Genomic DNA, 26731 nt, shown 5'->3' with positions numbered 1-26731 from the left:
GCTACATGGTCGCTGGTGAGCTGTCAATCAGGCAGATCTCCACAGCGATCAGAGATCAGCCACCAACGACCTGTGTAACGACGGATCCCTGTTTACTCAGAACGGGCACTCGTTGGTCTCCCGACGTCAAACCTGTCGATGCGTGCTGCACAGCGGGAGACCAATGAGTAAAAAATGGTCCTGATCGTTTTGTCACGATCAGCGACCTCGCAGCAGGGGCTCGCTCGCTGCTGCTTTTCATACACAGCGGTATCGCTAGCGAGTTCGCTGATATGTTACAAAACCTGTGTGTGACGGGGGCTTTAACGGCAAAATCGAATCTAAAGGGATTATTATGTTAGCTATTAGGATGAAGTACTGTATTTTACATACTTTTCTGTGGAAACATTGCCTCGTATACTCCCTACTAGAGGTGAGTGGATGTTCGGGTTTGCCAAGTTTGGCTGTACTTTAGTTAAAAGTTAGCTTCGGGATCCAGACTTGACCTGATCTTGTTCCCGGACCCTGAATCCCATAAGTCAATTGGGACCTGAATTAACGGTCTCAACTAGTGTAACGAGTCTAATGGAAGTCAATAATTGAGCAGTTCAGCTCTCCGCCCACATACTGCCAGCCATAAACACAGCATTTCTGGGGGAAGGAGGGCAGGGTTTTGTTATTTTGGACAGACCGCATCCGAAAACATTGTTTTTACTCCAATGAGAGCCATTCAGAGACTGCAAGTGGCCCTCACTGGGCCGAGTACCAATGGTCAATCAAGTAGTTAGCCGACATACTGCACCCAAACTCAGACTCAGACTTTTTTTTCAAAGATAGGGTTCGGTACAAACCCTAACCTTAAGGCTATGTGTCCACGGTAGAATGTACCTGCGGATTTTTCTGCCTGAAAATCCGCGACTTTCGCGGCAAATCCGCACCCGCGGATTTGCCGCGGATTTTGATGCAGATTTTTTTTTTTTTTTTTTTTTTTTCCCCATTCAAAACCAAAAATCCGCACCAAATCTGCACCAAACAATTGACATGCTGCAGATTTTTCTGGATCAAAATCCGCGGCAAATCCGCAGCGGAAAAATCCGCAGCATGGACACAGCATTTCCAAAATGCCATTGAAATGGCTTGGAAGTGCCGCTGCTGCAGATTTTCGGGAAATCCGCGGCAAAATCTGCGCAAAATCCGCAGCGTGGGCACATAGCCCACGCTGCGGATTAGGGTATATGCACACAATCAGGACCCATTGTGTCCTGGACGAGGCAGGTCCTGACCTGTGGGGCCCGAGTCTCCTCCGCAGGAGACTGCAGCTGCTCATGGCCACGATCCAGGTTCAGGGTGCTGTGGTCTCTGTCTGTGTTCTCCTTGTGGAGAACGCTTGCAACTCCGCAGCAAAGTATTCACATGCTTGCAGCTCGGGAAGCCGCACTGCAGCTCACTTTTCGCTGCGGACTGTACATGCACAGTGGGCAGGAGATTTCTATAGATCCCTTCCACTGTGCTTGTACTGTACAACGCAGCGTTTTGGACACATCTGAAACACTCTGTGTCCAAACACTGTGAACTCTGATTGTGTGCACATACCCTTACAGGTCAGGTTCACTCATCTTTACTCCCTAATTTTTTCTGGATCTCCCTTAGAGGTACAATACTTTCTTGGCATGTTAGAGCAGGGGTCTCAAACTCGGCTGGGTATATGGGCGCCGCACAGAGGAAAAAAAATTTGGGGAGCCGCATTCTTTGCAGGACAAAGTGATATTTTTATTGGTACCATATATAATATATATATATATATATATATATATATATATATACACATACATACATACATACATATACATATATATATATATATATATATATATATATATATATATATATATATATATATATATATATATATATGTATGTATGTATGTGTATATATATATATATATATATATATATATATATATATATATATATATATATATATATATATATATATATGTATGTATGTGTATATATATATATATATATATATATATATATATATATATATGTATGTATATGTATATAATATATATATATACAGTTAGGTCCAGAAATACTTGGACAGTGACACAATTTTCGCGAGTTGGCCTCTGCATGCCACCACATTGGATTTGAAATAAAACCTCTACAACAGAATTCAAGTGCAGATTGTAACGTTTAATTTGAAGGTTTGAACAAAAATATCTGATAGAAATTGTAGGAATTGTACACATTTCTTTACAAACACTCCACATTTTAGGAGGTCAAAAGTAATTGGACAAATAAATCAAACCCAAACAAAATATTTTTATTTTCAATATTTTGTTGCGAATCCTTTGGAGGCAATCACTGCCTTAAGTCTGGAACCCATGGACATCACCAAACGCTGGGTTTCCTCCTTCTTAATGCTTTGCCAGGCCTTTACAGCCGCAGCCTTCAGGTCTTGCTTGTTTGTGGGTCTTTCCGTCTTAAGTCTGGATTTGAGCAAGTGAAATGCATGCTCAATTGGGTTAAGATCTGGTGATTGACTTGGCCATTGCGGAATGTTCCACTTTTTTGCACTCATGAACTCCTGGGTAGCTTTGGCTGTATGCTTGGGGTCATTGTCCATCTGTACTATGAAGCGCCGTCCGATCAACTTTGCGGCATTTGGCTGAATCTGGGCTGAAAGTATATCCCGGTACACTTCAGAATTCATCCGGCTACTCTTGTCTGCTGTTATGTCATCAATAAACACAAGTGACCCAGTGCCATTGAAAGCCATGCATGCCCATGCCATCACGTTGCCTCCACCATGTTTTACAGAGGATGTGGTGTGCCTTGGATCATGTGCCGTTCCCTTTCTTCTCCAAACTTTTTTCTTCCCATCATTCTGGTACAGGTTGATCTTGGTCTCATCTGTCCATAGAATACTTTTCCAGAACTGAGCTGGCTTCATGAGGTGTTTTTAAGCAAATTTAACTCTGGCCTGTCTATTTTTGGAATTGATGAATGGTTTGCATCTAGATGTGAACCCTTTGTATTTACTTTCATGGAGTCTTCTCTTTACTGTTGACTTAGAGACAGATACACCTACTTCACTGAGAGTGTTCTGGACTTCAGTTGATGTTGTGAACGGGTTCTTCTTCCCCAAAGAAAGTATGCGGCGATCATCCACCACTGTTGTCATCCGTGGATGCCCAGGCATTTTTGAGTTCCCAAGCTCACCAGTCAATTCCTTTTTTCTCAGAATGTACCCGACTGTGGATTTTGCTACTCCAAGCATGTCTGCTATCTCTCTGATGGATTTTTTCTTTTTTTTCAGCCTCAGGATGTTCTGCTTCACCTCAATTGAGAGTTCCTTAGACCGCATGTTGTCTGGTCACAGCAACAGCTTCCAAATACAAAACCACACACCTGTAGTCAACCCCAGACCTTTTAACTACTTCATTGATTACAGGTTAACGAGGGAGACACCTTCAGAGTTAATTGCAGCCCTTAGAGTCCCTTGTCCAATTACTTTTGGTCCCTTGAAAAAGAGGAGGCTATGCATTACAGAGCTATGATTCCTAAACCCTTTCTCTGATTTGGATGTGAAAACTCTCATATTGCAGCTGGGAGTGTGAACTTTCAGCCCATATTATATATATAATTGTATTTCTGAACATGTTTTTGTAAACAGCTAAAATAACAAAACTTGTGTCACTGTCCAAATATTTCTGGACCTAACTGTATATATATTATTATTTTTTTTTTTTCACAAATAAACGCAAAAAAATATTGTCTTAAATTTACCACTAACATGAAGCCCACTATGTCACGAAGAAACAGTCTCAGAATCACTGGGATCCATTGAAGCGTTCCAGAGTTATAATCTCATAAAGTGCCACTGGTCAGAATCGCAAAAAATGTCCGGGCCATCAAGGTTAAAACAGGCTCAGGGCTGAAGGGGGACCAGTATGGGACATAACTACAAGCAAATGACCAGGAAAGGGCACATTACTACAAGAAGAGGATCTGCATGGGCAGATTAGTCAAAGTGGACAGTGATGGGACACATTACTACAGGATGGGCACATTGGAGGAGCGGCGGTGGATGGGAGGGCGCAGTGGATGGAGGGGCGGCGGATGAGAGAGGGCGCAGCAGATGGAGAATCAGCGGAGAATGGGCAGGAGGGGAGATTGGGGATAGCTACCTTACACGATGGATCTAGGCAGCAGGATCACAGCAGATGGAAGCTCACAGCAGATGGAGGCTCACAGCAGATGGAGGAGGGGAAGGAGGCAGCAGATGAAGAGGATGGGGGAGAGGGGCAGTGGCTGATGGGGGAGAGCGGTGGCGTTAGAGGGGAGGCAGCAGATGGATGTAGTGGCGGTGGATCGGCTGCAGCGGTGGCTGAAAGGGGGCAGTGGCGGCGGATCAGATGCAGTGGCTGCCGCAGCGGCGGCTGAAGGGGGGGGGGTCAGGGGCGCTATAACTTACCGATCACTCTCCTCAGCTTCCACAGACGCTGGAGTGAAGCTGAGGGGAGCGGTCACCAGCCCCAGATCCACAGTGATTGTAGAGATCGGTCACAAGGCCGGTCTCTCCAATTAGAGCTGGGGGCAGGTGAAACAGAGGTCACCCAGCTCCAGCCAATGATCAGTGCTATAGCTGCACTGATCATGGCTGGATTTCAATGTTTCAGCCATTTTTAATGGCTGAAACATTACAGTGGCTGTGATTGGCTGAGCAGCGTTTGTCAGCCAATCACAGCCTCCATAGGTCTGGGGAGGAGACACCACCCCTCCTGAGGTCAGGCAGAGGTCCCCTCCTCCCCGAATCTAAGGTATTTGCAAAGCGATTGCAGCCACCGGGGCCGTGATTTCGCCATGACGTACTGGGTGCGTCATGTGTCCTTAAGTACCAGAGCGCCATGACGTACCCAGTATGTCATAGGTCGTTAAGGGGTTAATGTGCCGTCTTTCATATACACACATAAAAAAAAAAACCCATTCTTCTCACCTGTCCTATGTTCCCTCGGCTGCCTCATCTCTGCTTCTTGCTGTCTGCAGGCCCGTGCCCCCGTTGACTTTCCCGGCTGGTGCAGGGGCAGTAACCACTGGCAGCGCTTTATGTCAGATGATTGTTTTGCCGGCGCTGCGCGTGCAGAGTCAGGCTCTCTGTGCTCAATGTTTCCAACGCAGCCGTAGCCGTCCGCCAATCAGGGGTAAGCAGCTGAGGTCAGGCAGTTTCCATTGGAGGAATAGTTGTGCACAGAGAGCTTGACTTTGAGCGCGCAGCGCCAGCAAAACATTCATCTGACATAAAGCGCAGACAGTGGCTGTGGCCCCTGCACCGACCGCGATAGTCAACATTGGCACGGGCCTGGGGGCCGCACGAAGCAGCCTGAGGGGCTGCATGCAGCCTGCGGGCCGCGTGTTTGAGACCTCTGTTATAGAGCAAGTCAAAAGCATAATATTTAAGAGGTGCCCTCAATGTTTTGTTTTAGTCGTTCAGATATTTTCTTCATAATCTAATGTAATGTATTTGGTGACAGGCCAACTATCCACTGATAGCTGCTATAGGGGAAATGAGCAACTAACCATGTTGGATTTCAGTATTCCTGGTCCTAGAGATAAGCCAGTGTCAAAGGTTTGATGCAGTCTCTTCATTTCTTTCTCCAATAATAATCTTTATGGACCACCATTTGTTGTTCAGTGTCATCAATGGTGCAATTAGCTAACATGAGAGAGTCCTTTAGTTGCTTACAGTTTACCTTGGGTTCCTTAAGCGGGGTTTACACGCTACGATATCGTTAATGAATTATCGTCGGGGTCACGTTGTTTGCGACGCACATCCGGCGTCATTAACGATATCGCAGTGTGTGACACTTATGAGCGACCTTAAACGATCGCAAAAGAGGTCAAAATCATTTGCCGCGGAGAGGTCGTCCTGAAACAAAAAATCGTTTTCTGCTTATTAGCGATGTTGTTCGTCGTTCCTGCGGCAGCACACATCGCTGTGTGTGACACCGCAGGAGCGAAGAACATCTCCTTAACTGCCCCACCGGCATTGAGGAAGGAAGGAGGTGGGCGGGATGTTGCGTCCCGCTCATCTCCGCTCCTCCGCTTCTATTGGACGCCTGCTGATTGACGTCACTGCGACGCCGCACGAACCGCCCCCTTAGAAAGGAGGCGGTTTGCCGGCCAGAGCGACGTCGCAGAGAAGGTATGTGCGTGTGACGCTGCCGTAGCGATGATGTTCGCTACGGCAGCGATCACACAATACCGCACGTACGACGGGGGCGGGTGCTATCGCGCTCGACATCGCTAGCCGATGCTAGCGATGTCGCAGCGTGTAAACCCCACTTTAGTGGTTTAGATGTTACTTTGGGTTCCTTTAGTTGTTTAGAGATTACATTGTGTTCCTTTAGTTGCTTAGAGGTTACCTTGGGTGCCTTTAGTTGCTTAGAGGTTACTTTGGGTTCCTTTAGTTGCTTAGAGGTTTCCTTGGGTTCCTTTGTAAACTCAGTAGATTATTATTTTCCTTGCTCTTGGGCTGATCTGTTTTGTTCAACAACTCCTTGAGGAGTAATAATGGTCTTGAGTTTCCTCCTTTTGTACACAATCTGTCTGTGGGTTGGTAGAGTATACATTTTTCTAGATATAGTTTTGTAACCTTCTCCAACCTGATGAGCATCGACAACTCTTCTTTTGTGCCATGATGCACTTCCTCAAACGTGCTGTCAAGCATTGATAGACCCCCGTTTTTTAAACAAAACAGGTCGCCCACTCACACACGATTTTCATCCCATCGATTGAAAATGCCTTCAAATTATCTTCTCATCCTAAAGGTTCACAAATGTTTGCCACTCAAAGATGTGATATTGGATCATTTTCCCCCCAAAAAAATGATAGTCTAATATTTTTTACTCATTTCTTTGATTTCCTTCTCTTTATCTACTTTTACGACTTGTTTGAAAATATGATATAGTTTTAGTTATTGCAGAAATATGAAAACTTCTGAAGGGTTCACAAACTTTCAAGCATCACTGTATGTACATGGGGATGTTGGAAGAGGTGTATGGGTAGTGTAATATTTAATAGATATTGACTTAATTTATTTTTTTGCTAGATGTTTGCACAGGAGACAAGATGGCCGAATTTTAGTTTTTCTGGATTGTTGGTAGACGTTTGCCGCCTTGCCCTATGGTGGTTTCTGGCAGAGATGATGCTTCACCTCATGTATATGCATGCCATGTACAGCAGCCATGACATCCTGGAACACGTCTCATACTGGACCCTCAGTGAGTATTAAATAATTACAAAATGCATGCCTATTTATTATATTGTTGCTTATTTGACAATTGGGTGTGGCTAGGAATAAAAAAGAGGGCGTCATACGTATAAAACCATTGCTTAAAGTTAGAGCAAAATTAGGTGGTCCAAAATTAGACAAAAATGTCTAAAGATGCGCCAAATATTTTATTTGCACTGTCTCCATGTGTCCACCCTAAATTATTATTATTTATTATTATAGCGCCATTTATTCCATGGCGCTTTACAAGTGAAAGAGGGTATATGTACAACAATCATTAACAGCACAAGACAGACTGGTATAGGAGGAGAGAGGACCCTGCCCGCGAGGGCTCACAGTCTACAGGGAATGGGTGATGGTACAATAGGTGAGGACAGAGCTGGTTGTGCAGTGGTCTACTGGACTGAGGGCTATTGTAGGTTGTAGGCTTGTTGGAAGAGGTGGGTCTTGAGGTTCCTCTTGAAGCTTTCCATGGTAGTGGAGAGTCTGATGTGCTGAGGTAGAGCGTTCCAGAGTATGGGGGATGCGCGGGAGAAATCTTGTACACGATTGTGGGAAGAGGAGATAAGAGAGGAGCAGAGAAGGAGATCTTGTGAGGATCTAAGGTTGCGTGCAGGTAGGTACCGGGAGACTAGGTCACAGATGTAGGGAGGAGACAGGTTGTGCATGGCTTTGTATGTCATGGTTAATGTTTTGAACTGGAGTCGTTGGGCGATGGGAAGCCAGTGAAGGGATTGGCAGAGTGGCAAGGCTGGGGAGTAGCGAGGGGAGAGGTGGATTAAGCAGGCTGCAGAGTTTAGGATAGATTGGAGGGGTGCAAGAGTGTTGGAAGGTAGGCCAGAGAGCAGGAGGTTGCAGTAGTCGAGGCGGGAGATGATGAGGGCATGCACTAATGTTTTTGCAGATTCTTGGTTAAGGAAAGCACGGATCCGGGAGATATTTTTGAGTTGTAATCGGCATGAGTTGAAGAGGGCTTGGATGTGTGGCTTGAAGTATAGAGCAGAGTCGAGGGTCACTCCAAGGCAACGAGCTTGTGAGACTGGGGTGAGTGAGCAACCATCGAGTTTGATGGAAAGGCTTGTTGGAGGAGATGACTGAGGAGGAGGAAAGACAATAAACTCTGTTTTGTCCATGTTAAGTTTTAGGAATCGTGCAGAGAAGAAGGATGAAATAGCAGACAGACATTGTGGTATTACACAGCATATTGCACTGAGAGGTGCAGTTATTACTTCAATTCACATTTGTTAGGTGCATATTGTATACTAAGGTTTTATATTTTTCTGTGTGTATTGATACTTATTTGGATGCGATTTCTAGAAGTGTTGATCACTTGGTAGATAATATATATTTCTTTACATGTTATAGTTCTTATGCACCTGAAGGTCACCAATTAAACAACATTTATTTTTTATATTTATTCCTAAAACTCATCGAATGTCATGGCAGCATTAATCGCTGTTCACAATATAGATTCTGACACGCTCGAGTTTTTCTGAATTACAAAGGCAGGCTCGGGCATCGACCAGTTGTGTGCTCATTAATGGTCAGGCTATCAAGAGTTAACCTCTGCTAGCCTGTTGATTACCTCTGGGATTAAAAGTTGTTGGAAACCTATCACATTTGCTCATCACCTTTTTAAGATGGTGGAATCTGTTTTCCCATGCCAACTATAGTTTATTGCTGTGTTGGTCTGTGTGCTGGTGTGTCCCAGTCCTGCTAGTGATTATATTGCATGTTGCTTGGAGTTATAGTGGAGTTCTCCTGTTGTCCTGTTGTTTCCTTCCTGCTTTTATTTTCTTCCTTACCTCTTATTATCTTATACCTTTGTGTGGGCGTGCTGTGAGATAGAATTTTTGTTTCCCCTGTTTGTCTGTCTCTGTTAGTTTAACCACACTCTTGTCCTGGCCCCCCCTGGGAGTATAAGATCAGAGCTGGTCAGGAGCTGGGCCAGGAAGACTGCTCAGACAGCCTCACCGTCAGAGGTAACTCTGATATGTGGGATAACTAGGGAGACAAGTTTGGGATCTCAGTCTCACATTGCTTTGTAAGACTCTGGGCTTTAAACATATTTGATTTCTTTTGTTGCTGCAAGAGTTAATGACTCTTTCCTTGCTTGTAGTGCCTTGTAAGTTCAATCTCAGATGCAGCCAGTTTGAGATCACTTCCCTTTAAATAGTCACAGGTTCCATCACCTGAGGCCGGCTATAGAATCTCATCATTCTGAACTGATCACCATGTAGGGAGGAAGTCTCCTGAAGTTGCTGAAGCTGAGTTTCTTGCAGCCTTTGTATTTGGCTGCAATAGTTGGTGCATACCCTTTTGTCTATGTCCCCCTCTCTTTCTTCCTTCCCCTCTGTCTTATTACTGTAGTGGTGAAGTCTAGTACACTCACCTGCCTTGGCACCATACAGGGTGAGTAGAAGGACAGCTAGGGACTAGGCTCGTGATGGCGATGAGGGGAAAGACTCGTATACTGATGTTTTGGGAGCTCAGGGTTCAGACACAGATTAGTGTCCGGAGGTGACCTATTCTCTGTTCCCTATCGTTAAGGCCTTTTTCTTCCTTTCCATCCCCTTTGTAACATCTGTGTTGCACTGGGCGTTCCCTTGCCCGAGCGTGACAGCATCTCCGTATATGTTGAGCCAAGAGTAGTGTTGAGCGAACTCGTAGATCCCGGCAATCTGGTTTTTAAAATCTGTTTCCGACCCGGATTCCGGTCCCCATATAAGTATGGAGACCAGAATCTGGTGATTAAAAATGGTGATGGAAGGGATAGGGGGATGGTAGCAAGCACGCTGTCCTTAACGAGTCTCCGGCACAGCTGTACACTGCTCCCGCAGCCTCTCCTTCACTTCCTGGGCCGCTCATTATTGCTCACCCATATTGACTGCTTTCCCCGCCCACAGACCATCCTGGCGTCTGTGATTGGTTGCAGTGAGATGCTTCCCCCAGCCTGTGTGACAGCGTCTGACTGCAACCAATCACAGGCGCGGTCTGTGGATCAGTATTGTTATATAAATAAACTAGCTGTGCTACCCGGCTTCGCCCGGGTTAATAACTGCTGTTAACAAAATAGAATGTATTAACAAAAATGTATTCTGCACACAAAAACCACAAAACAAATAGATATAAATGTAATTATTAAATTGTTGCCTATTTTAACCAATCAGAGCTCAGATTAATTAACTGTACCAAAATAGAAGCGAAGCTGTGATTGGTTGCTATTGGCAACCTGATAAATCTCCAGGCAACAGAAAGCCCTCCCCCCTGACAGTATATATTAGCTCACACATACACATAATAGACAGGTCATGTGACTGACAGCTCCGTATTTCCTATGTGGTACATTTGTTGTTCTTGTAGTTTGGCTGCTTATTAATCAGATTTTTATTTTTGAAGGATAATCCCAGACTTGTGTGTGTTTTAGGGCGATTATGTGGCGAGGTTGGTGTATGTGTGGTGAGATGTGTGCTGAGGGTGGTATATATGTGTTCAAGCACGTGGTAGTGTGTGGTGCATTTTGTGTGTGTTTTCATATCCCCGACTGTGGTGAGTATCCCATGTCGGGGCCCCACCTTAGCAACTGTACGGTATATACTCTTTGGCGCAATCGCTCTCATTCTTTAAGTCCCCCTTTTTTCACATCTGGCAGCTGTCAATTTGCCCCCAACACTTTTCGTTTCACTTTTTCCCCATTATGTAGATAGGGGAAATATTGATTGGTAAATTGGAACGCGCGGGGTTAACATTTCGCCTCACAACATAGCACCCGGCGCTGCCCGGGATAGTAACTCTCTCTGTTTCTCTCCCATTCTCTGTCTGTCTCCACCCCTCTGCATATATCTCTCTGTCTCTCTATCTCTGTGTCTGTCTGTCTCTTTCCCTGTCTGTCTCTGACTGTCTCTTTCTCCGTCTGTCTCAATCTCTTTCCCTGTCTGTCTATCTATCTCTTTCCCTGTCTGTCTATCTATCTCTTTCCCTGTCTGTCTATCTGTCTCTGTCTCTCTCCCTGTCTGTCTCTTTCCCTCACTTTCCCTGTCTGTCTCTTTCCCTGTGTCTGTCTTTTTGTCTGTCTCTTTCCCTGTCTGTCTCTTTCCCTGTCAGTCTGTCTTTGTCTGTGTCTGTCTCTTTGTGTCTGTCTCTTACCCTGTCTATGTCTGTTTCTTACTCTGTCTGTGTCTGCCTCTTTCCCTGTCTGTGTTTGTCTCTTTCCCTGGCTGCATTGTGACACGCCAACATTCCATATAAGGGCGTGGCTGCGCATTCTTCTGAAGTTCTGGCTGCACTGTGGCTTCCAGCTCCATTCGCTTTAACGGAGGCAGGTTTTTTGGTGAATAACTGTTAAGAGCAGGGTTAAAATTGTCCCTCAAAACATAGCCTATGACGCTCTCGGGGTCCAGAAGTGTGAGTGTGCAATATTTTGTGGCTGTAGCTGCGACGGTGCAGATGCCAATCCCAGACATACATACACACATACATACACACACATACACACATTCAGCTTTATATATCAGATATAAATAAAACATTTGGCGTAGGGTCCCCCCATATTATGATACCCAGCACAGATAAAGCATACAGCTACAGGCTACAGCCACCAGCCGTGCATTTATCTTGGCTGTGTATCAAAATATTTTTTTGTGGCTCAGTTTATGCCAAAAACACTTATTATTGTGAATGTGGGAATTTGTGCTGCGATACATTTGTAGATGGTGTTTTCTGTTTTGTTTTTTTTGCCCTTGAAGTTTTATACATATGACAATTAGGGCCTAATGAGATAATTGGATCTTTCCCTATAAGTGTAGAAAAGAGTGTCTCTTGCTCTGGAGGACCACGCTGATTCAATAAAATCAGTGGGTGCCATATAATTCCTCAATCCGCAGGAATAAGTAGCACTCAGCAGGTAGATCCCTCGCCCATCAGAGAACCTCGTATTCGGGGCCCCATTCACACAACCCCTTGAATTACTTTCAAAACATGGCTGACTCTGATAGGTGCAGATTACAAAATCCCACGATTTGAGAATATGATGGGTGCAATTGTTTGCACGGCAAGACTGTTCATTTTCTATGCAAACTCCTCTAAACTTAATAACAAAAAAGCCTCCGATTATTTCATCTTGGGAAAGTAATATGTCTGTACCGATGAGTTACACGAGAACTCAATCAAGAGCCATTGGCTGAAGAGCGAGAAGAACCAGGCTGACATTTCTAGCAAAAATCTGCAGCATTGATTAATGTGGTGAATTACACAAGTAAAACGCTGGCGAGGAGATGAATCGCTGGCATTTCATGTCCCAGTAATTAATGTTTTAGCCTTTCTGGGTGAAATTGGATTAAATTAAGGAATTCCTTAGGGTTTGGCTCTTTAAGAAAGTTGTAAACTCTGTAAAAAAAAAAAAGTTCGAGTTCTCTCTTAATACAGAATGTCAAAATGTGACTGTAGGAAAGCGAGGGACAGGGGCTCCTATGCTGTCCCTCACGCTAGGGGACCCTAGGCTATCACTAACCTCAGGGCTACCCCTAATGGTGGAGATCTCTGAATCCCGTGCCTGGCTATGCTCCTGACCAGAACTAATTTGATTCCCCCCCTACCCACCAGGAAAGGATGGAGCAGGATAAAGACAGACAGGGAAAACCAAGACTCTGACACAAAGGAACAAACAATGAGAGAGAAAAGTAAGAGCAGTAAGGCAGCAACAAAAAGACAGCAAGGGTTAACTCCACAAGCGCACACAGCAACAAGTACTACAACCATCATTAAGTCTAGATCACAGCACCTCACCAGAGAAGCTAAAATAAGCTATAGCTGGCATAGGTGAAAGGATCTAGCCAGCATATATGAGGGGAGCTGATGTGATTGGCTGCCACCCACAACATGTGATCAAAGCAGACTCACAAGCAGACCAGCAGAGATTAACTCTTACTATCCTGCCTGTGAACTATAAATCTGTTAGTCAATGCCTGAGTCAGCCTGCGCTGATTACAGACCTCAGAGCAGTTATCAGCCATAGTGCCAGAATCTATAGTATGAACAGATCCTGTTGCCGCCGAGACAGTCGGCGATGTTTGTAAAAACCTCTGACTCAGAACATCAGTGTTTCCTTGCTATATCATAAAAATAGGAAAATAACGCTTATTCTAGTGCCCCCTATTGGAGGTTGCAATCCTGGAAGTCAATTTTGATTCTTTAAAGAGTTTTGCCATAAAATCAGAACCTTCTCCGAAAGGAAAACAACTTTATATTCAGATGGAAATTCCAAGGTATTGTAGTGCGCATGCGCAGGACCTCAATGCCGGCTAGTGTGGATGACGTAGGACGCGTCATGCACCCTGGCTTCAGAAGAAGGAGGACAAAGATGGCCAAAAGAGGAGGTGCCGGTATCGGAGAACGGAGACACCCATCCGACCAGTCTGCACCGCACCGACCCTTAGGTGAGTATTATGAAGTCATTTTTACGTTCTACACAGCAGCCTGAGCTCTTATATACAGCATGTTAGAATGCCATATATAAGAGCCCACTGGTGGTGGCCGCAGCTTATAGGCCCCAAATCTGCTGACAGGTTCCCTTTAAAATGTAACTGTCACAGGAGAACTTGCAGCAGAATGTGTCTGTCTGCAGCTTCTCCTCCTTTCCCTTCCCTCTCCATAGAATCTGATAGGCGCTAGAGGCCGACACAGATATTCTGCTGCAAATTGTCCTGAAACGATATTTAGGCCCTGTGCGCACACTGCGTTTTTTACCCGCGTTTTTTTGCCTTTTTGCTGCAGAAATTTCCTGAGAAAATGGTTGTACCTTTCTGCAGACATTCCCCAGAAAAACCTATGTAAAAAAAAATAGCTGTGCGCACACTGTTTTTTTACTCAAGAACATTCTTTCTGAAGAATTTCTTGAGAAAAAGAATGTGCATGTCACTTCTTTTCTGCAGGTGCCTGCGTTTTTTGTCATAGATAACGGTAAAAAAATGCAGGGACCAACCTGCGGAAAAAATTCATCAAAAACGCGGTAAAAACACATACGGTTTTTGGTGCGTTATTGGTGCGTTTTTTGACCGCAAGTGCGCTAATCTTTCAGACTCAAGAAATTTCTTGAGAAAAATCCTTTTTCTAATGAGAGCAGAGCCTTAGGGATTCCGTGATGCACATCCGGCATCGTTAGAGATATCGTAGCGTGTGACACCTCCGAACGACTGTGAACGAGCAAAAATACTCACCTTTTTGTTGCTCGTTGACACGTCGTTCATTTTCATAAACTCGTTCCTCCTTCTGCATGCCGGTTGTTCATCGCTCCCGAGGCAGCACACATCGCTACGTGTAACACCTCGGGAACGACGAACTGCAGCTTACCTGCGGCCGCCAGCAATGCGGAAGGAAGTAGGTGGGTGGGATGTTTACGTCCCGCTCATCTCTGCCCCTCCGCTTCTATTGGGCGGCCGCTGTGTGACGTCGCTGTGACGCCGAACGTCCCTGCCCCTTCAGGAAGAGGATGTTCGCCGCCCACAGCGAGGTCGTTCGGGAGGTAAGTGCGTGTGACGGGGGTAAACGACTTTGTGCGCCACAGGCAACAAATTGCCCATGACGCACAAACGACGGGGGCGGGTGCGATTGCTCATACGATCGCACGATATATCGTCCCGTGTGACGCCGGCCTTACAGTTCTTCATAGACGTTTATAAGCACCAACTGTCCTCTCCCATCTCAGTAATGGTGAAATCTGTACTCACGGAAGATATATTTTACCCATGAATTTGGAGTTTTTAGAATGAAAGATCAGTCCAGGAGAAGAAAGAAGCAGATTTCTCGAATAAGATATATTATAAAGTTTCTTATATTCACACGTACTATTGATTTATAAAAAAAAAAACAAAAAAAAAAACTTAAAAAACAATGGTGATTCTGTAACGCGACATTTTGTATACTTTGATATCTTCTGAAGGAAAAGGAAAATAATGGAGATTTTTGTTTTTCCGTTGGAGAATCTATCTCTGCGCTCCGCTTTGCATTTCGCGCTCATCCATGAGGTGGCAGCAGCCGGTTATGTAAACCCCATTGTATAGTTCCGCTTCGGTGGATTTATTGTATTGGTCAGTTCTATATTTCCAGAGCGTAAAGAATGAGCAGCGGATGGAGCCGGGATATTTCTTCTGTGATCCAAGTCTGTGCAAGAAAAGATTTACTTCTTCGTGGCGGCCGCCTGAAAGCCTTCACTTCCAGGGAAAATTAGAAGTGTTGCGTTGTCAGAATGGCTTTTGCTTGTATACAGTAAACGGCGCCTGTGATTGATACTTTTCCTTTTTTTTATTTCAGCCACAAAATCCTGTTTCTTACCATAAATATGTAATTTTTATTACCTTGCATACATGCTGCTGTTTCCCTGAATCCGGTGCTGTTTTTCTTGTGTTTCTGTGCTTCTCCATTCCTGAGAAATGGCTACATCTTACTTATATATAAATCTAGTCTTTTTATCCAAGTGGGTGTAGTCCTCATGGTAACGCCCACTTGGCTAGAAAGACTATAGAGTTCTATAAAAGGAAGTAGAGGCCATATCTCCGGAACGGAAAGTCGTAAAAACAAAAGATAAACAACGCCGGATTCAGGAGAACAGCAGCATTTACACTATGTAAACAGCTACTCATTTATGGTAAGCGACTGATCCACTGTAAAAGGGGTGTCTCATTACAAGCAGCTATTTTAAAGGGGTTGTCCGTAAGCACACAATATATTATATATATTAACATATATAACTTATTAAAATATGTTTTTTGATCAAATGTTCCGTGAATGTGCCAATTTCAATGTCCCTCCCCCGGATTCGGAAGGTTAACTTCAGTGTTATAAAGTAAGAAGGTAGCTGCCTCCATAATACTATCGCGTAGCCTCATCAGACTTGTCACTGGGAACAAGGATCACCAAGCTACGACTTGCCTACTTTGGACACATCATACAATGAGATCAATCACTGGAGAAGGAGATGATGCTTGGAAGAATAGAAGGAACATGAAGAGAGGAAGACAAGCAACCCGATGACTTGATACTATCAAGATAAAGGCGGAGAAGATCCTGGTGGACCTATCTAGGTGGAGAAGACCCTGTTGGACCTATCTAGGCAGAGAAGACCCTGGTAGACCTATCTAGTCAGAAAAACCCCTGGTGGACGTATCTAGGCAGAGAAGACCTTGGTGTACCTATCTAGGTGGAAAAGTCCCTGCTAGACCTTTCTAGGTGGAGAAGACCCTGTTGGACCTATCTAGGCAGAGAAGACCCTGGTGGACCTATCTAGGAAGAGAAGACCCTGTTGGACCTATGTAGGCGGAGAAGACCCTGTTGGACCTATGTAGGCGGAGAAGACCCTGGTGGACCTATGTAGGCGGAGAAGGCCCTGGTGGACCTATCTAGGCAGAGAAGACCCTAGTGGACGTATCTAGGCGGTAAAGACCCTGGTGGACGTATCTAGGCAGATAAGACCCTGGTGGACGTATCTAGGCAGATAAGACCCTGGTGGACCTATCTAGGCGGAAAAGATGCTGATGGACCTATCTAGGGGGAGAAGATCCTGGTAGACCTATCTAGGCGGAGAAAACCCTGGTGGACTTATCTAGTCAGAGAAGACCCTGATAAACCTATCTAGGTAGAGAAGACCCTGGTGGACCTATCTAGGCTTTCCTGAGATCGATCTTCCTACAGAGCATTAATTCATCACGGCGCAATGGCTCGAGATTGAGCTGAAGACAGTTAAAAAAACAAAAAAAAAACAAGACCTCCATCTTCTTATATGGTAAAGGGGCCATTGTGACCTCTCAAACACTAGTGCTCAAATTTGACTGGAGAGTCCGCAATGTCTGCACAGTTTGTGTGTCCAGGTGCGCCCTCCTCTGGTATTTCAGTGTTCACACCTTGATTTTGGCTACATAACAGGTATATAGTAGGATTATTCCCCAACGTGGCCATAGTAACTCATGCACCCACCGTGCCCTTTTGGCACACGCTAGGCCAGAATATGTTGGCATATCATGCTATATAGCAATGCGTCATTTACGACAGTTTCTTATACAAAGGGGCATAGTAAAAAAAAGCATGCTAATGCTATGTATGTACATGGATGTGTATATGTAAAGGATATATTTCCCTTATGCTTTAATATCAGCGGCAGCCTCCTCCGAAATAGTGCCGAAATAGTGAAAATTTTTCCGGTTTCCGTTTTTATCTCCACTGCCAGACAGACCATTAAGCCCCATAAAAATCCAACTTCATACAATGGAAATAGACAACATTAAAATGTAAAATAATAATCCTCGCTGCAGGATGACCTGTGGCCACAACGCTGGAAATAAAATTCTATTAAATTTGCAAATTCCTCTAAACTTGTGTGAGCGCCATGTATTTTATCAGCCGCCTCAAAGAGCAGAACGGTGGTGAAGTGGGAGGACGTTAGGGGAGATTAAGGCGAGTAACAGAAGGGGCAGCAGGTCTGCTCGGTGCTCCGTCTCCGGTGCTCTGTCTGCTCGGTGCTCCGTCTTCAGCTGGTGGATGGCGTAAAGGGTTATTCCCATCTTTTAAGATGAAGTTTTGCAAAGTGCTGGTAAAAACAAGCAACTTTGCAACATGTTATTAATAAAATCTTAATTGGTTCACAAAAATCTTTTAATTTTTTATTTGTATTGTACATTGCCGCTCCTGCTGCAGTTGGGGCAGAGAGGGGAGGCTCCTGCTGCAGTTGGGGCAGAGAGGGGAGGCTCCTGCTGCAGATAGGGCAGAGGGGGGAGGCTCCTGCTGCAGTTGGGGCAGAAAGGGGAGGCTCCTGCTGCAGTTGGGCAGAGAGGGGAGGCTCATGCTGCAGATAGGGCAGAGAGGGGAGGCTCCTGCTGCAGATAGGGCAGAGGGGAGGCTCATGCTTCAGATAGGGCAGAGAGGGGAGGCTCATGCTTTAAATAGGGCAGAGAGGGGAGGCTCATGCTGCAGATAGGGCAAAGAGGGAAGGCTCCTGCTGCAGATAAGGCAGAGAGGGAAGGCTCCTGCTGCAGATAGGTCAGAGAGGGGAGGCTCATGCTGCAGATAGGGCAGAGAGGGGAGGCTCCTGCTGCGGATAGGGCAGAGAGGGGAGGCTCCTGCTGCGGATAGGGCAGAGAGGGGAGGCTCCTGCTGCGGATAGGGCAGAGAGGGGAGGCTCCTGCTGCGGATAGGGCAGAGAGGGGAGGCTCCTGCTGCGGATAGGGCAGAGAGGGGAGGCTCCTGCTGCGGATAGGGCAGAGAGGGGAGGCTCCTGCTGCGGATAGGGCAGAGAGGGGAGGCTCCTGCTGCAGATAGGGCAGAGAGGGGAGGCTCCTGCTGCAGTTGGGGCAGAGAGGGGAGGCTCCTGCTGCAGTTGGGGCAGAGAGGGGAGGCTCCTGCTGCAGATAGGGCAGAGGGGGGAGGCTCCTGCTGCAGTTGGGGCAGAGAGGGGAGGCTCCTGCTGCAGTTGGGCAGAGAGGGGAGGCTCATGCTGCAGATAGGGCAGAGAGGGGAGGCTCCTGCTGCAGATAGGGCAGAGGGGGAGGCTCATGCTTCAGATAGGGCAGAGAGGGGAGGCTCATGCTTTAAATAGGGCAGAGAGGGGAGGCTCTTGCTGCAGATAGGGCAGAGAGGGAAGGCTCCTGCTGCAGATAGGGCAGAGAGGGAAGGCTCCTGCTGCAGATAGGGCAGAGAGGGAAGGCTCCTGCTGCAGATAGGGCAGAGAGGGAAGGCTCCTGCTGCAGATAGGGCAGAGAGGGGAGGTTCCTGCTGCAGATAGGGCAGAGAGGGGAGGCTCCTGCTGCAGATAGGGCAGAGAGGGGAGGCTCATGCTGCAGAGAGGGGAGGCTCATGCTGCAGATAGGGCAGAGAGGGGAGGCTCATGGTGCAGATAGGGCAGAGAGGGGAGGCTCATGCTGCAGATAGGGCAAAGAGGGGAGGCTCATGCTGCAGATAGGGCAGAGAGGGGAGGCTCATGGTGCAGATAGGGCAGAGAGGGAAGGCTCCTGCTGCAGATAGGGCAGAGAGGGAAGGCTCCTGCTGCAGATAGGGCAGAGAGGGAAGGCTCCTGCTGCAGATAGGGCAGAGAGGGAAGGCTCCTGCTGCAGATAGGGCAGAGAGGGAAGGCTCCTGCTGCAGATAGGGCAGAGAGGGGAGGTTCCTGCTGCAGATAGGGCAGAGAGGGGAGGCTCCTGCTGCAGATAGGGCAGAGAGGGGAGGCTCATGCTGCAGAGAGGGGAGGCTCATGCTGCAGATAGGGCAGAGAGGGGAGGCTCATGCTGCAGATAGGGCAAAGAGGGGAGGCTCATGCTGCAGATAGGGCAGAGAGGGGAGGCTCATGCTGCAGATAGGGCAGAGAGGGGAGGCTCATGCTGCAGATAGGGCAGAGAGGGGAGGCTCCTGCTGCAGAGAGGGCAGAGGAGGAGGCTCCTGCTGCAGATAGGGCAGAGAGGGGAGGCTCATGCTGCAGATAGGGCAGAGGGGGAGGCTCATGCTGCAGATAGGGCAGAGGGGGGAGGCTCCTGCTGCAGATAGGGCAGAGAGGGGAGGCTCCTGCTGCAGATAGGGCTGAGGGGGAGGCTCATGCTGTAGCCTATTGTCTTACAATCAAATCCAAGACATTTAAAAAGATGCGGGACATTGCAGGGCTCTTGAGTAATTACTACAATATTTTTACCTGCTGCAATATTTGTAGTTTTGTGAAATTGTGTTTATTACTAGTTTACAAGGAAAGGTAGTAAATAGTTTTTTTTTTAAGTTTTCCAGTAATGTAATATCCTCTTATCCGAACCTCTTATATTGATAATCTATCCTTGGAATACGTCGTCGGTATCAGATCGGTAGTGATCAGAGATCCTGCACCTCAACCGATCTGTTATTTGCTCTGGCAGTGGCCGGATGTATACAGCTCCGTTCAATGAGTAGCAGCCGAGAAGTGCACGTCGGCTCCAATTCTCTTGATGTAATGATGGAAATGGCTGTGCAACTTTGTGCCTTATCCCATGACTTGTATTCATTGGAATTAAGCACCACATTTTTTTTTCACCGCTGGAGTGATGCTTCTAAACTAAGTCCCCAGCCCAAAGTAATAATCATCTTCCATTTTTTTTTGTCATTTTCCAGCATCTCTCCGATCTGTTTCCTGTTATTTGTGACCTACCTCCAGTGTGTCATGCCGGAGATCACAACTCAATACAGGTCTATGAGAGCTTTGTTCTGGCTCTCATAACCTTGGATTGCGAGCATAATTCGTTCCGGGAGGGGGCTCTTAAACCAAGTTACTCTTATATCAAAGCGAATTTTCCCATAGGAAATAATTGAAATGCAGACAATTCGTTCCACAACCCAAAAATATTTACAGTATTTATACAAACTTATTACAGTAATACAAAATAATGTCCTGTATTCATATAAAATTATTAAAGTACACAAATACTAAATACTGTGCAGTAAAAGCATATAAAACAAATTAAACTGCACTTTAGCTTACAATAGAATTGTTGGTATGTGAGAGGTACAGTATAAGCAATATACGGCACTGGTTAGCAGAAAGAAAGTACAGTACTGTATCCACAAATGCAAATTGATAGACATGCAATATAGTATATACTGCACTGTACAATGGTATACTGTATACAGTACATATGTATAGAAAGTTACCTCCAGAGCGGGTCAGAGCGCGGTGAAAGGACGGAACCGGAAGTGTGCACGGTGAGGATTTGCTCTTATTGCAAATCATTGCTCTTAAACCAAGTTACAAATTTGTAGAAAGCTTTGCTTATCTTGCAAAACGCTCTCAAACCAAGTTACTATTCATCCAAGGTTCCACTGTACACGTTGCTGATAGGGGAGGAACATGCCGTTTTTCCCTAATAATCATAATATGCAAAGTTTTGCAGCTAGAAGTATTATGTCCGCATAGTTGCCGAAATTGCTGATGGGAACTACTGTAAGAAGCCATTTTTGCGGTATGAACATGTATCCTGACTATCGATCTAAATGGTAATGACAAACAGTCGTCTATTTGTATTTTTTTTTTTTCTCCCGATCCCGCCTCATTATGATGAGAAAATAATAAAATGTTCGGCACATGATACGCTGCGAGAGGCACAAATCAGCCAACCTAATGGCATTTTACAGGGAGCTCCGCGCAGATCGTGGCTGCCGAAGACAAATATTAGCTGGGAAGGTGGATGATTGCTTCCATAATGCAGCGTTAGCGGCTCGCCCGGCAGTCACAGTCTCGCGGTTTATTATTGGTGTTTGTAAAGTCATGGCTGCTTAGAATGTGAATTCCATCCATTGAAATGAGCCTCATTGTGGCACGTGCATGGATGGGAAAGTGCAATTTCCCTAGAGAAAGAACCATCGACACCTATTGTCATTCTGCATGTGTGGCGACCATGTGGGTTTTATGTACAGTCATATGAAAAAGTTTGGGCACCCCTATTAATGTTAACCTTTTTTCTTTATAACAATTTGGGTTTTTGCTATTTCAGTTTCATATATCTAATAACTGATGGACTGAGTAATATTTCTGGATTGAAATGAGGTTTATTGTACTAACAGAAAATGTGCAATCCGCATTTAAACAAAATTTGACCGGTGCAAAAGTATGAGCACCTCAACATAAAAGTGACATTAATATTTTGTAGATCCTCCTTTTGCAAAAATCACAGCCTCTAGTCGCTTCCTGTAGCTTTTAATGAGTTCCTGGATCCTGGATGAAGGTATATTTGACCATTCCTGTTTACAAAACAATTCCAGTTCAGTTAAGTTTGATGGTCGCCGAGCATGGACAGCACGCTTCAAATCATCCCACAGATGTTCAATGATATTCAGGTCTGGGGACTGGGATGGCCATTCCAGAACATTGTAATTGTTCCTCTCATGAATGCCTGAGTAGATTTGGAGCGGTGTTTTGGATCATTGTCTTGCTGAAATATCCATCCCCTGCGTAACTTCAACTTCGTCACTGATTCTTGCACATTATTGTCAAGAATCTGCTGATACTGAGTTGAATCCATGCGACCCTCAACTTTAACAAGATTCCCGGTGCCGGCATTGGCCACATAGCCCCAAAGCAAATTTTACTGTGGGTAGCAAGTGCTTTTCTTGGAATGCCGTGTTTTTTTGCCTCCATGCATAACGCCTTTTTGTATGACCAAACAACTCAATCTTTGTTTCATCAGTCCACAGGACCTTCTTCCAAAATGTAACTGGCTTGTCCAAATGTGCTTTTGCATACCTCAGGCGACTGTTTGTGGCGTGCTTGCAGAAACGGCTTCTTTCGCATCACTCTCCCATGCAGCTTCTCCTTGTGCAACGTGCGCTGTATTGTTGACCGATGTACATTGACACCATCTGCAGCAAGATGATGTTGCAGGTCTTTGGGGGTGGTCTGTGGATTGTCCTTGACTGTTCTCAGCATTCTTCTTCTCTGCCTTTCTGATATTTTTCTTGGCCTGCCACTTCTGGGCTTAACAAGAACTGTACCTGTATTCTTCCATTTCCTTGCTATGTTCCTCACAGTGGAAACTGACAGTTTAAATCTCTGAGACAACTTTTTGTATCCTTCCCCTGAACAGCTATGTTGAATAATCTTTGTTTTCAGATCATTTGAGAGTTGTTTTGAGGAGCCCATGATGCCACTCTTCATAGGAGATTCAAATAGGAGAACAACTTGCAAGTGGCCACCTTAAATACCTTTTCTCATGATTGGATACACCTGCCTATGAAGTTCAAAGCTCAATGAGGTTACAAAACCAATTTAGTGCTTTAGTAAGTCAGTAAAAAGTAGTTAGGAGCATTCAAATCAAGAAATTGATAAGGGTGCCCATACTTTTGCATCGGTCAAATTTTGTTTAAATGCGGATTGCACATTTTCTGTTAGTACAATAAACCTCATTTCAATCCAGAAATATTACTCAGTCCATCAGTTATTAGATATATGAAACTCAAATAGCTGTTGCAAAAACCCAAATTGTTATAAAGAAAAAGGTTAACATTAATAGGGGTGCCCAAACTTTTTCATAGGACTGTATAAAGTAATCGGAACATAGATCCGTTCCGGTATCCAAGTCAAACTCCTTTCTTCCTTTTTTTTTTTTTTTTTGAACAGTTGTGATCTTAGAATCTTTTGGAATAAATTTAAAGATGTTCTCAACCTGAGCGTCCTTGGGTTTATATACCAGATTGATTAATAAATATATTTGTGGCTCAGTGTGCACGTCTCTTAATAAATGGAGTATTGTGGGCAGTTTCTAATCAGTTCCTTCACCCCCGGCCGATTTTTCCATTTTTCGTTTTTTCCTCCCCTTCTTCCAAGAACCATAACTTTTTTTTATTTTTCCGTCAATATAGCTGTTCGATTTTTTTTGTGTGGGATGAGTTGTACTTTTGAACGACAACATTCATACTGCCCCATATTGTCCTGGAAAACTGGGTGCGGTGAAATTGCAAAAAAAAAAAAAAAAAAAAAAAGCGCAGTTGCACAATTATTTTTTTAATTTTTTTTATTTACCATGTTCACTATATGGTAAAACTGATATGGCAGTATGATTCCCCAGATCAGTACAAGTTCGTAGATACTAAACATGTATAGGTTTACTTTTCTATACTGTAAGTGATGAAAAAAAAAAATCAGAAGTTTGTTTAAAAAAAAAAAAAGTTTGCACTTTTGTCGCTATTTTCTGAGACTCGTAGAGTTCTCATTTTTCAGGATCTGAGCTCGGTGACAGCTTATTTTTTGAGTCTTGAACTGATGTTTTTAATTATATTATTTTGGGTAGATACAATGTTTTGATCACCGTATGTTTCAATGTTGTGACAACCATAAAAAGTCATTTTGGCACTTGTTTTTTTTCTTGCTACGGCATGTACCGATCAGGTTAATTGATGTTATATTTTGTTAGATTAGACATTTCTAAATGTGGCTATACCAAATGTGTATATTTTTTATTGTTTTATTTTCATTCGGACAAATGGGGGGTGATTTTAACTTTTTTAGGCTTTTGTGGTTTTTTTTTTCCATATTTATTAAAAAACTAGCTGTAGTCCCCGGGCATTGCCCGGGATAGTAACTGTCTATCTCTCTCCCAGTCTCTGTCTGTGTGTCTCTTTCCTTGTCTGTCTGTGTCTATGTCTCTGTCTGTCTGTTTCTATCTCTCTGTCTGTATTTGTATGAGTCTATCTGTCTATCACTGTGTCTGTCGCTATGTGTGTGTCTGTCTCTCTTTCCCCGGTCTGTCTCTTTCCCGGTCTGTCTCTTTCCCGGTCTGTCTCTTTCCCGGTCTGCCTCTTTCCTCGTCTGTATTTGTCTGTCTCTCTGTCTGTCTCTTTTCCTGCCTGTCTCTTTCCCTGTCTGCCTGTCTGTGTCTGTCTCTATCTCTGTGTCTCTTTCCAGGTATGTCTCTTTCCAGGTCTGTCTCTTTCCCTGTCTGTCTTTCTCTGTCTTTCTCTTTTCCTTTCTATCTGTCTCTGTCTGTCTCTTTCCCCGACTGTCTCTTTCCCCGACTGTCTCTTTCCCCGACTGTCTCTTTCCCCGACTGTCTCTTTCCCCGACTGTCTCTTTCCCCGACTGTCTCTTTCCCCGACTGTCTCTTTCCCCGACTGTCTCTTTCCCCGACTGTCTCTTTCCCCGACTGTCTCTTTCTCTGTCTGTCTGTTTCCCCGACTGTCTCTTTCCCCATCTGTCTCTGTCTGTTTGTCTGTCTCTGTACCTGTCTCTTTCCCGGTCTGTATCTGTCTGCCTCTGTCTCTTTGTCTGTCTGTCTCTATCCGTCTCCCCACCGATATCATATTACCTCACACATAAGCTTCTTATACTATGAATGTCTTTCGTTCCTCTAGCAACCAATCAGAGCTGCTAATAATAACCTGTGGCTTCCGGCTCCATTGACTCTAATAGAGGCATGATTTTTGGAAAGTAACTGTAAAGCGCAGAGTTAAACTTTCCGGTCAAAACATAGTTCCCTGAGTCACATGAGGCATCTGTGCAAAATTTCGTGATTGTATATGCGACGGTGTGAATTCCTTTTGCGGACATATATATACACACACACTATGTTTATATATATATATATATATATATATATATATATATATATATATATATATATATATATATATATATATAGATAGATCGATCGATATACACGCTTCATATATTGGATTTTTTTTATTGATTTTCCCAGTCCTTTTAGGGGACTTTATGCCTACACAGTCCAATCGTTCCTCCTGATCAGTGCGATGCTTCAGCATCGTACTGATCAGGAGAAATGCAGATTTCCTGTGAGCATCAGGGCTCTGTCAGCATTCACAGGAAACACGTCATGACAGCAGCAGAAGTGATCAGCTGACCCCCTGCTGTCATGATAACCCATTGGCACCCCGTGATAGCTTCACGGGGCCACTGATGGTTGCATGGAACAGTGCGATCCCCGCCACTGCGTTAGATTTCCCTATCAGTCTAAGCAATCTAAGGGGTTAATAGGCTCGGGTGGATCTCAGATCCACCCGCTCCCGTTAGCTGCATGTTTGCTGCTCAGATCAGCAGACATGTGCGGGTATGAATGGAAAGACCGCATTAAAGAAACAGACACGTCCAAGCACGTATATTTACGTCCTTGGTCAAGAAGGGGTTATTTAACTGTCCCCCTGTCCCGTCTCACTTTTTCTATTTTGAGTCAAAATGCAGTGTCTTACAATTTCAGCAAAGTAGATGGGATTTATAGAAATCGCATACTCACTGTACTTTTTTATACTCTTTTCTCCTTTTGGAAATTGCCAAGCCGGCGTAAAAAGACTTAGCACAAAACATAAAGCTTCATATAACGACAAAATATAAAATTCTGAGTGCTCTATTCAGACCAGAATTCTGAGATTGAAAGACTTGAGACCTGCCACATACAACTTTCTATGCCTTTATAATATTTGTGCGTTTTTTTTTCCTTCAAGGTGGTCTCGCCTTGGCACAAGTTCTGTTCTTCTATGTGAAGTATTTGGTCCTGTACGGCTTTCCGGCGCTTATTGTACAGTTGGACGGCTTGAGCGCTCCGGCATTACCGCGCTGTGTCAGCACCATGCACAGCTTCACGGCCATTTGGAGGTCAGTGTCTTTTGTCATTCTCTTTTTCTTCTTCGTTGTAACCGAGTATTATATAATCTTCATACAGGATGGGAAATAATAGCCTCGTCTGCTGAGCCGGCAATCTTATTGTCGCATTGGGGCAATTGGAGCAGGCGCAGCACTTCTTAATATCAGCATCTGCAGAAAGTATTACAAAATCTCAAAAAGTTTTTTTGATTTCTGATCAAATTGTTGGGGAATTTATTACATTGTTTAAGTGAAATTGTGAAAAGTTGAAATTTGCTTCATTGTCATTTCCTTAACTTTAACGTATTTTTCAGACGATAAGATGCACCTAGGTTTTAGAGGCTGTTATGGAGGGATCTGCTGCTGAC

The 26731-nt window shown here is 44.7% G+C and overlaps 1 protein-coding gene across 7 annotated transcripts in view; it reads left to right on the top strand.

Moving 5' to 3' along the window:
* Positions 1-26731, top strand: part of HHAT (hedgehog acyltransferase) — a 407838-nt gene that overhangs the window by 136588 nt on the left and 244519 nt on the right. For all 7 annotated transcript variants that reach the window (XM_075339171.1, XM_075339170.1, XM_075339169.1 and 4 more), the window contains 2 exons: positions 7097-7268; positions 26225-26375. In XM_075339171.1, coding sequence (XP_075195286.1) covers positions 7097-7268; positions 26225-26375 — 323 coding nt within the window. The remainder of the gene's footprint in view (positions 1-7096; positions 7269-26224; positions 26376-26731) is intronic.

Source organism: Anomaloglossus baeobatrachus, chromosome 3, assembly GCF_048569485.1.
Source record: "Anomaloglossus baeobatrachus isolate aAnoBae1 chromosome 3, aAnoBae1.hap1, whole genome shotgun sequence".
NCBI classification, from domain to species: Eukaryota; Metazoa; Chordata; class Amphibia; order Anura; family Aromobatidae; genus Anomaloglossus; species Anomaloglossus baeobatrachus.
The sequence above is the reverse complement of the archived record's forward strand: the minus strand, read 5'-3'. Positions and strand labels throughout refer to the sequence as shown.